We start from the raw sequence: 13,375 nt of genomic DNA on the forward strand, positions 1-13,375 counted from the left end.
ACATGGATAAACATAATTTGCTGGGGGAAGTCAACATAGTTTCTATAAAGGAAAATCATGCCTTACTAATCTACTAAAGTTCTTTAAGGGGGTCAACAAACATGTGGTCAAGGGGGGGTCAAGTGCATATAGTTTACTTAGATTTCCAGAAAGCCTTTGACAAGGTTCCTCACCAAAGGCTCTTAAGTAAAGTAAGTTGTCATGGGATAAGAGGGAAGGTCTTCTCATGGATTAATAACTGGTTAAGAGACAGGAAACAAAGAGTAGGAATAAATGGCAAGTTTTCAGAATGGAGAGAGATAACTAGTGGTGTCCCCTAAGGGTCTGTCCTGGGACCAATCCTATTCAACTTACTTATTAAAGATCTAGAGAAATGGATAAACAGTGAGGTGGCAAAATTTGCAGATGATACCAAATTGCAAAGCAGACTATGAAGAGCTTCAAACTATGAAGAGCAGCAAACTAAATGATTGGACAACAAAATTACAAATTAAATTTAATGTTGATAAATGTAAAGCAATGCACACTGGAAAAAAATAATCCGAACTATATGTACAATATGATGGGGACTAATTTGGCTACAACTACTCAGAGAGAGATCTTGGAGTCATTGTGGATAGTTCTCTGAAACATCCACTCAGTGTGCATCGGCAGTCAAAAAAGCAAATAGAATGTTAAGAATAATTAAAAAAGGGATAGAAAATAAGACAGAGAACATCTTATTGTCTCTATATAAAACCATGCTATGCCCATATCTTGAATACCATGTACAGAAGTGGTCAACTCCTCTCAAAAAAGATATATTGGCATTGGAAAAGGTTCAGAAAAGGGCAACAAAAATGATTATGGGTTTGGAACGGATCCCATATGAAGAGAGATTAAGAAGACTGGGACTTTTCATCTTAGAAAACAGGAGACGAAGGGGGGATATGATAGAGGTCTATAAAATCATGACTGGTGTGGAAAAAGTGAGTAAGGAAAAGTTATTTACTTACTCCCACAATATAAGAACTAGAGATCACCAAATGAAATTAATAGGCAGCAGATTTAAAATAAATAAAAGAGGAGGTTACTCACCTCCTGTAACTGACATTCTTCGAGATGAGCATCCCTGGGTGTGCTCCACATCAGGTGTAGAGCATCCCAGCCCCTCTGGACAGAGTTTCTTCAGCAGTGCCTCAGAGGAGGCTGTGCACGTGTGGTGTGCAAAGTGAGTGGGCTCCCTTGCTAGTTATGCGCACGCGTGGCCCCCATCTCCCTTCAGTTCCCCCATGGATCTTATGGGGGTGACATGTCCGGGTATAGAGATTGCAGACCCTTCAAGAACCGTTTAGTTGTGGGGCGTGCAAATAAAGTGGTGTCATCCAGTGATGCGTGGAATGTTGTTATATTGCACTCTAATTGAGGCTAAGGAGAGTTGAGGCTGTTTTAGGTGCAGCAAGTATCCAGAATTACCGGGAGTGGGACTGTTTGTGGCGGTATGTTGCGCTCGCTGGCCCAGTGTGTAAAATGCATCAATTTACTAATATATGTTTTCCTTGTTGCAGGAGCTCTGCTGTGAAGGAGAATCTCCCGGACTTGCTGGGAACACTGGAGCTCTATGTCAGAGAACCACTGAGGTGCCATGCTTTTAGATGGAGCATCAGGAGTTGAGGGTGAGATGTCCTAATTTGCGGGTGATAGAGGATGTGAGGTACTTGTGGTAATGTGACTGGATAGTTGTGTCATCCTGAGTAGTAGGGGAAACCAAGGTTGCCGCAGCCAGCATGGAGCTATGAGGATGATATTTGCTTTGTCCCGCCATATCTTTATGATGACTCTGTTGAGGAGGGAAAAGGGAGGAATGCATATAGCAGGGGTGTATTCCATGTCAGAATCAGAGCATCCCCTAGGGAGTGTTTGCCCATGCCTGCTCTGGAGCAATACATTGTGCATTTTCTGTTAGATCTGGTGGCAAATAGATACATACAGAGGTGGTTCCATTGGCTGAATATTTCTCACAGGATTGTATGGTCCATCTCCCATTCCTGTTCCTGGGGGAGGGCTCTGCTTAGGGAGCCTGCTGTTGTATTGAGAGCCCCGGGTATATGGCATGCGGATAATCGGATATCCCATGCTATGGCCCAGTTCCAAAGGGCTATGGATTCTCTGCACAGGGGCAGTAACCATGCTCCACCTTGTCGGTTTACATAGAACATGCATGTTGTGTTGTCGGTGTAGACATAGATGTGTATCCCTTTTGCTTGAGGGAGCAGTTTTTGACATACTAGGCGGACAGCTCTGAGTTCTAACATATTTATATACAGTGCACACTCTGCAGAAGACCATAGGCCTTGAACTGTTCCTCCCTCCATATGAGTGCCCCACCCTGTGAGGCATCCGTGGTGATGGTCACTGTGGGCTCTGTGGATTGGAAGGGTGTGCCTATAGTTAGGTTGGACGCCTTTGTCCACCATTTTAATGATGCCTTGACTGATGGAGGCATAGTTAGTATCTTTGTCAGTGAATGAATGTTCGGTTTGTACTGGGTTAGGAGCCAGCCTAATCTCGCGTTGGGCACCACTGGGTTGCAGGAAAGAATATGGCCTAGAAGTCGGAGGCAATCGAGTGCGGTGACTATAGGCATGTCCTGGAGGGATAATGTCAGGTGCCTGATGTGAGTGGGTCTGTCGGGAGGGAGGCTTTGGCTGTGACAGAGTTGAGGTGTGCCCCAATAAATTGGATGGTCTGCAAGGTGTAAGCATTGATTTAGGGTGGTTCACTGGAAGTCCTAGACAGTGAAAACAGTCTAGCAACATGTGAGTGTGCTGGTGGCACTCGTGTCTGGACCTTGCTTTTACTAGGCAGTCATCCAGGTAGGGGTATATGGTAATTCCTTGTCTCCTTAGGTGGGCAGTGACTGCTGCTAGGATCTTGGAAAATATTCTTGGAGCTATAGAGAGTCCGAAGGGTAAGACCGTGTACTGAAAATGGTTTGAACCTAAAGTGAAACTGAGAAAATGTCTATGAGATGGTCTGATAGAAATATGAAAATATGCATCTTTTAAGTTGAGAGAGGAAAACCAGTCGCCCGTCTCCAGAGCTGGAATAATTGTATTTACGGTAGCCATCTTAAACCTCTGTTTCTTTATTAAGCTATTTAGGGATGTGAGGTCTAGGAGGGGTCTCCACCTACCAGTCTTCTTTTCTATGAGAAAATAATGGGAATAGAAACCTGTTCTGTGGAATTGTGGTGGAACAGGTTCTATGGCTCCTATATGTAACAGGTGATCTATCTCTTGTTGTAAAATGATCTCGTGAGATGGGTCCCTAAAGGGGGACAGGATAGGAGGCTGGGATGGGGGAGGAAAAGAAAGGGAATGGTGTACCCTAAGGAGATAGTTTGAAGTACCCATTTGTCTGATGTAATTCATTCCCATTGATAAAGGAAGGCGAGTAAATGAAAATGAAAGAGTTTGGAAGGATTCTGATATTCTGGAGATGGCGTTCTGGTTTTCGAGCTCTCAACTATATTTTCAAATTTGCTTACTGGATTGGGGGTATTAGTCTGAGACCATTGTCTCAGCTGCCTGTTTCGACCCCGCTGTTGGTAAGGGTACTGTCTGTAGTACTGGAAAGGGGGCTGTTAGTACCTTGGTCTGTGGTACGGTTGGTATCTATATTGTCTTAGTCTCGTTGTAGGGGCTTGGATATCCAAGGATTGGAGAATGGCTCTGGAATCCTTCATGGATAGAAGAAGCTCATTGGTCTTTGAGGAGAAAAGGTTCTCCCCTTCAAATGGCAAATCTTCCACAGCTGCCTGCAGCTGTCTCGGGAAGGCCGACGAGTTGTACCAGGAGACCCTATGCATAGTAAGAGCTGTAGCCATTGACCTTGTGGCTGTGTCTGCTGCATCGAGCGCTGCTTGGACCACTATATACAAAATTGCCTGTCCCTCAGAGACAATGGCTTTGAAATGCCCTTTTTTGCTTTCTGGCAGATTATCAATAAATGTGTTCATTATCGTGCAATTGTAGTCATATTTACTAAGTAGGGCTGAATAGTCTGCTACCCTCAGCTGGAGTGTGGCTGAAGCGTATACTCTTTTGCCAAATGCATCTAATCTCTTGTTCTCCTTATCAGATGGGGTTGAGCAATTTTGTTGCTTGTTTCTCTGCTGTGCAGCATCTACCAGGAGGGAATTGAGGGGAGGGGGGGGGAAAGGGAGGAATGTGTGGAGAGAAACTCAGATCCTTTGGGCGGCACAAAATACTTTCGGTCTACCTTTCTGCTAGTAGGGGGAATCGAGGCAGGTGTTTGCCATAATGTTTTTGCAGGTTGGAGAATGTCTGGGTTGATAGGGAGAACAATTTTAGACAATGAACTGGATTGTAAGATGTTAGTGGGCTCATGGGGAGCATCTTGTACTTCCTCCACAGACAAGTTTAGGTCTTGCGCTACCCGTTTAAATAAATCTTGAAAAGAGGAGATGTCCTCTGAAGAATTAGTGGAGGGAGGTAGAATTGCTTCCCCTGTATAAGCTAATGATGCCATGTGAGCCAAAGATCCTGTGGCTGACATAGGGGAGTCTTAGCTTTCATTATCACTCCTCGTGGTGTCTCTGTGAGGCGATTCAGTGGAGCGTGAGAGAGGTTCTCTATGGCTACGTCTAGACTGGCCCCTTCTCCGGAAGAGGCATGCAAAGCAGGCAAGTCAGAATAGGGAAATCCACGGGGGATTTAAATATCACCCGCGGGATTTAAATAAACATGGCCGCCGCTTTTTTTCCGGCTTGGGGAAAAGCCGGAAAAAAGTGGCGGCCATGTTTATTTAAATCCCGCGGGGGATATTTAAATCCCCCGCGGATTTCCCTATTCTGACTTGCCTGCTTTGCATGCCTCTTCGGGAGAAGGGGCCAGTCTAGACGTAGCCTATATGTTTAGTCTTACATGCTCTCTTTCTATGGTGTTATGGAGGATGGTTCCACATTTGCCACTGAGGAGGGTATGCCACCTGTGGGGGAATCCACTAATAGGGAGCCCAGGGGGCTATTTGCACTCTGAGAAGGTCTGGTTGCATGTAACTGTGTGTCCCCAGTGCCCCTTGTGATTGAGGGGACAGCTGTGATAAGAAAACTTCAAAATCCTTCTTCTCTTTGTCTGAGAGGGGAGAGTGCGGATCTGAGTCGTCAGAGAGCAGTGACTGAACATATCTATCTTCACTCAATATAGGGGAGAAGAGTTGAGTCAATCTGCAAGTCTTTATTCTCCCTGTGGGTGACAAGAGGAGTCTGTCACATGGAGGGCTGCACTACCTGAAAGGAGCCCGTATTTACTGAAGAGCTGAGAAGGAGAGCTATAGCCCTTAATTGTTGAAAGGAGAGGGCAGTACTCACAGAATGCTCTATCCCTCCTCTGGGTGCCATCATGAGTGGCTGAGGTACCAGTGTAGCTGTCACTACGGTCAGCGTTACCGGAGTTTCTGAGGCTGGCATGGAATGGCATGTTGCCTCTATAAGTGCAGCATTTGAAGTGCTTTCAGGCTTATTACGCTGTTCTCCCGAAGTACCTGGGTGGTCAAACGTGCTCAGACAGTTCTTATCTGAGTGGTCTGACTTTTTTTTACCTCAGAATGCCTCTTGGTGGGTTGCTGAGGTAATGAGTTTGCCCTTCTTTTAGAGGGCTTAAGCTTATCCTTGTTGGCTTTTAAGCTCTACCTAGAGCCTGGGTCAGAGGTATGTCGCTTGTTCTTATCCTTGAGGAGCACTTTTAGTTTAAGCTCCTTCTCTGTGTGAGACCTGGGTTTCATTTTGACACAATGGGGGCAACCTCTGTGACAATGAGAGCTCCCCAAACATTTCAGGCAGGCATCATGCCCATCAGAGGCAGACATAGCGTTCTTGCAGAGCACACAGCATTTGAAACTGGGAGAGCTCATACTGGCTTATAGGCTGTGGTGGCAGCTCAAACCCCGTGCCGTTTTTTTTTTTTTTTTTTTAAAACTACTACTATTCTAAAGTCTAAGAGAAAAGAATAAAAACAAGCAAGAAGAATGGCTAACTAAATTAAGCTAGGTATGCTGAGGAGAGGAGAGCACTGCCGAGTTCCATCTGCAGCCAGGGACAGTAGAAAGGAACTGAAGGGAGACGGGGGCTGCGTGTGCGCATAGCTAGCGAGGGAGCACGTGCGCTTCGCGTGCCGTGCATGCGTGGCCCCCCTCTAAGGCACTGCTGAAGAAACTCTGTCCAGAGGCGCTGAGACGCTCTACACCTGATGTGGAGCACCCCCAGGGTGCTCTCGAAGAAGAAGTAAGTTTTTCTTCACACAGTGCATGGTCAGCCTGTGGAATTCCTTGTCAGAGGATGCTGTGAAGACTAGGACTTTAACAGAGTTAAAAAAAAAATTAGACAAATTCATGGAGGTTAGGCCTGTCAATGGCTATTAGCCAAGTTGAGTAAGAATGGTGTTCCTAGACTCTGTCTGGAAATGGATGATAGGAGAATGATCACGTGATGATTACCTGTTGTATTCCCTCCCTCTGGGGCATCTGGTATTGGCCACTGTCAGCAGACAGGATACTGGGATAGATGGACCCTTGGTCTGACCCAGTATGGCCATTCTTATGTTCCTATGTTAAGAAAAATTACTGCTCATTAAGGGCACTTCCGCATTTGCTGCGCCAGAGATCAACCCATAAATTTAGACCCATAAATTGAACGCTGAGGGCAGTTCCAGTTGGTGCCTGTAATCCTCACAGTCACGAGGACTAAGGGAAGCTGATGAGAGCATTTGCTCCCGTCAGCCTCCTGTTGTGTGGACGCCACCAAGCTCGGCTTAAGAAAGATGACTTCAGCTATGTATTCTGTGTATCTGGAGTTGCATACCTTAAGCCGACCTTCTCAGTCTAGTGTAGACCTGGCCTATATGTAGTTCAAGTGTGGCCTTGGCACCATTGGGTTTCAGGAGTTTTCTAGAAAGTAGCGCTTGTTAAGATTGCAAACGTGCTGTTTCCAGCACTAAGTATTTGGAGGAGAGCAGGGCTGGATTCAGAAAGGGACATTAGGGGCTACGGGAAGGGGCCTTACAAAAATATCTATGAACTGCCAAAAGAGCAGATCTTTTAGCAGGGCCCCCTTAGTTCAGGGATCTGAGCTGCAACCACTATAGTCCCTGCATTCTGGCCCTGCCTGCAGACAGCAGGGGGACATGGCTCTGTATGCTGCTGTTCCTCCATGTTTACCCCTAGCTGGGCTGGAGCTGCAAATGCTGGGAAGCTCTGTTTGCATGCTGGCCTGCAGACTATGTCCCCGCAGATCCCCTTGGCCAGGAATCATGGACAAAGGGAGCTGCGAGGGGCAGTGCCTACAGATGAGTGCAGGTCAGTATGCAGAGCCATCTACCCTCTTCTCCCCTCCTCAGGTCCTGTGCCAAAGGGGAGCTGTCACACATCCCAATTCCCTGCTCCAGCCCAGGGGAAATGTGTAATCTTACTTTTCCTTCAGAAATGGCTTCTGCAAAAGCCCCACTTCAGGGAGTTTAACAAGTCATACAAACTTTGTAGAAAGGCATTCTAATTAAACAAGGACTACTGGTCAGCTTATTGGTCTTCCCATCCTCCACAATGCATCAGACCAAGATGGCAAGTCATAAAGAGTACTGTGTAAACATGTACACAGCTCCAGTTAGTAACCCTTGAGATACCCAAGACTGAAATATCACAAAGGAATGCCACTGAAGAACATGCCCTCATGATCCAAAAGTATTGTTACTTTTGCTAATGCATAGCAATTGTCTCCCCTACCTTCACAACTCTCAATGTCACACCACTCTGTTGCAAACCCAATTTAGAGTGTGAACTGAAAGGGCACGGACATGACATGTTAATGTGTTTGCATGGCATCCTGCACATGTATAGCGAAATAAAGAATATGTCAAAGAGATCAAGCTGATACCATTGTAAAAGATACTTTTTTCCATTGGTTCCATGAACTCCATGCCAAGAATTCGTTCAAGCAGCAACTTGTCCTTGACAATATAATCCATATCTTTATGAACCTACAAGAGGAAAAAACCAAAACTGTCCTAATACTTAGATTTAAGGATCCTCAGGGTAAAAATGCTAGAAGTGCACTTTACAAAAGATGGAATATAGCTTCTTAAAATAGCAGTATGAATTAAAAGATCACTGTCCACTCTGTTTATTCCCAAGGGAATTCTGAGCCAAAAAATTAAAAATTCTGTATATATTTTAAAATTTGGCAAATTGTATTTGTCAAAATATAAATGTAGAGGCTCCAGCACAGCAGTGGGGAGCACAGGTCGCTGGTTACACAAAGGTACAAGATCACCCTGCAACTCATTAATAGGACATCAACTCAGTGATGAAGCAGCATCTGACCTTGACACAGGACAAGGGCCAGGCCTGCCCCAGAAGTCTATGCTGGAGCCTGCATATTTATTTATTGATAAATAAAATGTACAAAATTTTGCAGTATTTTAAAATATTGTGCACAGAATTTTTCTTTGTTTGATGCACAATTAACTCAAGAGTAGCAGTGAAGCAAATCGCCAGGATAAGCAGAACTGTGCCAGGTACTCCAGGTGTGGGCAGACTGGCTCAGTGTGGCAGGATCAAAGTGTGGAGGGATTTTAGTGAGGACGGATCTAGGTGTGGGGTGAGAGGGTTCTATATGGGGCACTCTGGGTACAGGTGGTTCAGTGAGTGGGGTCTGGATGCAGGAGGCTTCTAGATACACAGGGGCTCATTGGAGGATTCTGGGTATAGGGGCAATAGGATTCTATGCAGAGCTCCAGGTGAAGGTGGTTGGGGCACAGCAGGGGTAGGGTAGAGGGAGGAGATCTGAGTGTAGGGCCATGAGGCTCAGCAGTGGGAGATCTGGGTGGCTCAGCAAGGATGAGGTGCTGGGGGAGTGAGGGTGGTGGGGTGAGAAGTCCAGGCGCAGGGAGCTCATGGGATGTTCCAAGTGTATAGTGGTGGGATTCATAAAGAAGAGAGTTTGAGTGCAGGGGGCGATTCAAGTGCAGGGATGGAGGTCTGTATGCAAGGGGGTTGGGCAGACAGGGGTCGGTCTAATCTCAAAAGGTAAATCACAATCAAAGTTGTTCTATTTAGCCTTACAAATAAAGTCTGTATACATACATGGTCAATAAAAGAACCAAGAAATTTGTTCATGGTATGGTATGCCTTAGTACTCTGTTCAAAAGTAGTTGCAGATGAATCTAAAAGTCTCGCAGGACCACGTTTCTGAAAAAGTATGACATGAACATTAATTTAATTTAAAAAGTGCACACATTCTTGGACTATCATGTTCTACATATAAACATAGCAAAATGCCATAGCAAAAAGGTATTATACTTACCCTTGTTAGGGTTTCATGAATCCTATCATACTGCTGTCTCATCTTGCCTGAAATGGAAATCTGAAATGTCTGGCCATCTGTATTGGGTAATAAACCTCTCTGACTACACAAATTTTCCTGCACAATTGAAACAACATAAATAGCATTAAAAATGATAATATGTATATACATACCAGAAAAGTTTTTCCAATCTCTCTTTTCCGATGCAAATACAGAAGGTTTGATATATCTGAATATTTTAATCCTTTGGCACTGTTAAGTTTATTACAGCAAAAGTATTTTAGGACAAGAACTCCTGATACCAGTTTTTGTGAGGTCATGCTCTACTTTAGAACAGCACACAGTTTTTTAGTTGCAGATCATCTTTGATCTTCATACACACTAACACAGTTCTTGTTAGCTTACAATTTATTCAATTCTTTTCCCTTATTTATTTTTCTGTTCTCTCATCCTCCTTTTTTAAATTCCCAACTCTTTCCATCTTTTAATTTGTTTCTACTTAAAAAAATAAACCCAAGAAACCTAACAGCAAATGAGGAGAAACTGATGTTTCAAAAACTGTTAATATAAAGAGAATTGTTTTCTTTCTGTGGAATTATTTTAAATTAAGCTATTAAAGGAAAAGTGTGTGCGTGTGGGGAGTCAATTTAAATACAACTTTTTAGGGATTAAAACCTCTACATTTTAAAATTAAGTTTTTCCTTCTCTTATTTACTATATTGTCAAAGTTCTTTGTAGCTTTTCTTCCCACTTCATCTTGTATTGATGCAGGAAAGATGAAATTTAATGACAAGTCACTAATATCAAATTAACTTCACTGCATGATTAAGCAGATGCATACATTTTATGAGGGAGAAAACTTCTCTTCAAGCTGATTTCTATAACAGAGTAGCAATGCCACCAGAGGGCTGCATCTGGAATTGAAGAGAGTCTAAAAGAAGCTGCAGCATTAAAGTGATACTATCTAAGGGTATGTCTACACTGCAGAATTTTTCTGAAAAAAAATGGCAATTTTTCTGGAAAAACTATACTTATGTCCATACTGCTATTGCGTTCTTTCGACAGAAAGTTGAAAGAATGGAGAGATTTTTCCAATGACGGTAAACCTCATTCTACGAAGAAGCAGCCTTTTTCAGAAAAAAAGCATGTGTGGACGCGGAAGGGGGTGTTTTTTTTTAAAGAAGAGGTCTCCAAGCAAAAAGCACAGGTGCCTTGGTAGCCACTCCATCCACAGTAATCACAACTTAAATGCGAGATAGCGTCCAATCAATGTGTAAGATCTCTTCCATAAAAGCTTCTTCCAAAAGAAGCCTGCAGTCTAGATATAGCCTACCTAATCATTCATATTTTAAAAGACAAGACTTTCTATGACCTACGGAATCAGTCTTAGTGTAAAAGAGCTAATAAGCAATTGCTATCCCAGGACCAATTCTTAGAATTCTTTCTTCTCTCCATAAGGAGATAAACTCAAGAGTTCAATATGGCATACTGTGCAACTTTTAAGCAAAAGAATCTCTACATTCAGATATAAAAAGGGAAAATCAAAAGACGTATGTTTATATTTCCTTTGCATACCGCTTCTCTCTTTAGATTCATGTTCATTTCTTCCATATTGGTATCTGCATGTCCATGCACAGAACGACCATGGATATAATACCCAAAACATCTGTGTGACAAGAGAAATACTGAAATCTAAAAAACAAAAAGGGAAAAATAGTTTATTTAATACACAGATTCAAAACTAAAAAGATATTAATGGATATCAGCAGAGCCACTCATACTACATGTATAAAATAGGTCCTAAAGCAGGGCTACTCAACATGCGGCCCATAGCTCCTTTGTTTCCGGCCCATGGGTGAGAGCCAAAACAAAAAAGTAGTCGATATAATGGTCTTCTGTTGATGTGTTTCAGTAATTAAATTCCTGGACTGTCATTGCTCATAAAAAGTGTTATCGTATGGATGGAAATCAGGTAAATATTGCATTTTATTAATATCAACAGAACTGACTTAAATGGGACCTGTATGTTGTGTAGTCTTGCCTTAATCTTTGTATTCATGCTATCAATGTGAAAGAAGCTATTTACATATATATTTGCATGTATATTCAACCACACTTAAGATGCGTCCCTCAGCATGCGCTGTATCATTGTGGCCCCTGGGGCTTCCAAAGCTGAGTAGTCCTGTCCAAAAGTATGTGTGTCAGAAAAACTTTTAGTAACAATTTGTATGTGATACATATAATTAAATGTACCTAGAGCCACAAAACATATTTACCATTCCTAGATTTCAGATTATTAACAGCAAATGTAAGTATCCATTCTCCTATATAGAAAATCTAAGTCAAGGACTCTAAACAAAAACAGTAACTTTTATTTTACTTTAAAAAAAAAAAAAATTACAAGGCAGTCAGTGAAGTAGAATAAATTAACAGTGCCACCAGAGGAGCAATGGCTCAAGTTATATATAATGGAAATCTACTCAGGAAGGAACATCATTTGTCTCTCATACTAAATATTGCTTCTTAAAGATATATGGATCATCTCCAAATAGTACAGTTTAGTTTAGCTTTCCAACTTAACTTACACAACAAACCTGGATTTAGGTCTCAAATTCCACATGGAATGGATCACTTGATGATTACCTGTTCTGTTCATTCCCTCTGCGGCAACTGGCATTGGCCGCTGTTAGAAGACAGATACTGGGCTAGATGGACCATTGGTCTGACCCAGTATAACCCGTTCTTAAGTAACAAAATCCAGAAGTTTTGTAGAAGTGGTAGATTTAGCACATGTTGTAACTGAAATCAGTATATTTGAAAACATAGAAAAACATCCAAATACATTTAATAAATTTCCATTGGTGTTCTACTATTTAACAGCGTGATTAAAACTGTGATTAATTGCAATTATATTAATCTTGATTTATTTCTTGAGTTAATTGTGTGACTAAACTCCGATTAACTGACAGCCCTCAGAATTAGACTTATGCCTATATGGAGTCACATACCTTTAGAGCCTAACCTGGGGTGGGCAATAAGCAGCCCATAGTCCAGAAGAGGTTTTCCAGGGATAATCTCCGGCAGGCTGCCAGATGCTTTTTTTATCCTAATGTCCACAGGTATGACTGGTCGCAGCTCCCATTGACCAGGAATGGTGAACCGCAGACACCAGGAGCTGCGAGCAGCCATGCTTGTGGATGCTTTGGTAAATAAAGCATCTGGCAACCTACCAGGGTTAACCCTGGCTTCCAGCCAGTGGGCCACTTATTGCTCACTCCTGACCTAAGTCATATTACAGGTAATCTGAAGCCTTCTTGTACACCACAGCAAGAACCATAAGCCTGCTGAGGATACCCACGATGGTAAGTAACATTAGCGTTAGATATTATCTAGTACATTATATTTAAAGCTAAAAAAGTGGAACCTCTTAATACTTCAATAAAGTAATCCATTTATAAAACAGTATTTCATCTCTGCAATTGCTAAGTACTTACATTGCTCATAGAGCACAAATCAACGAACTGTCTTATCTTATCTTCTACAAATCTCTCATAAAATACAGCAAAGAATATGATCTGGAACAAAACAGATTTGTATTCATTAGTTCATCAGCACTGACTTTCTTTTCTTACCTACAGTATAGCTAGCTTAAAATGTAGCTGTCTCTATTGACAAACTACAGGAATTGTCAGCTTCACACTGAGCTCAATAAAACCTGGGTGAATTTTCTTATTCCCTCCTTCACAGAAGAGAGTTTTAGCAATCACTTTAAAAGCTTAGTTTAAAATTTGAAAACTCTTTCAGACTATTTAAAAACAAAATAAAGCAGATAAGGGAATTCTCTCACATACAGGAAATTCAATATAGTGACTGCAACACAGGATCATATGTAAGCCATGAGATCCCTTGTAACTTAGACAAAATTTTGCAGCAATGACATGCTAAATAAACTACAAGTCCAGATTCAGCAAAACGCATAAACAGACACTTCAAGCTTTGCTGAAAGGGAAGTTACTG

At 42.5% G+C, this 13,375-nt stretch overlaps 1 protein-coding gene across 3 annotated transcripts in view; it reads right to left on the reverse strand.

Moving 5' to 3' along the window:
- TMEM67 (transmembrane protein 67) overlaps nt 1–13,375 on the reverse strand; it is an 82,159-nt gene that overhangs the window by 6,177 nt on the left and 62,607 nt on the right. The window contains exons 22-27 of one of the 3 annotated variants that reach the window (XM_075920385.1): nt 12,853–12,933; nt 10,934–11,050; nt 9,359–9,475; nt 9,139–9,243; nt 7,946–8,033; nt 6,499–6,597 (exon numbers count right to left, since the gene is read on the reverse strand). In XM_075920385.1, the coding sequence (XP_075776500.1) occupies nt 6,542–6,597; nt 7,946–8,033; nt 9,139–9,243; nt 9,359–9,475; nt 10,934–11,050; nt 12,853–12,933 (564 nt within the window). In that variant the 3' untranslated portion in view covers nt 6,499–6,541. Of the gene's footprint in view, nt 1–4,882; nt 6,359–6,498; nt 6,598–7,930; nt 8,034–9,138; nt 9,244–9,358; nt 9,476–10,933; nt 11,051–12,852; nt 12,934–13,375 lie in introns of those variants that run through there. The other 2 variants (XM_075920384.1, XM_014571520.3) reach the window with 2 other exon arrangements.

The sequence above is a fragment of the Pelodiscus sinensis genome, chromosome 2 (assembly GCF_049634645.1).
Source record: "Pelodiscus sinensis isolate JC-2024 chromosome 2, ASM4963464v1, whole genome shotgun sequence".
Lineage (NCBI taxonomy): Eukaryota > Metazoa > Chordata > Testudines > Trionychidae > Pelodiscus > Pelodiscus sinensis.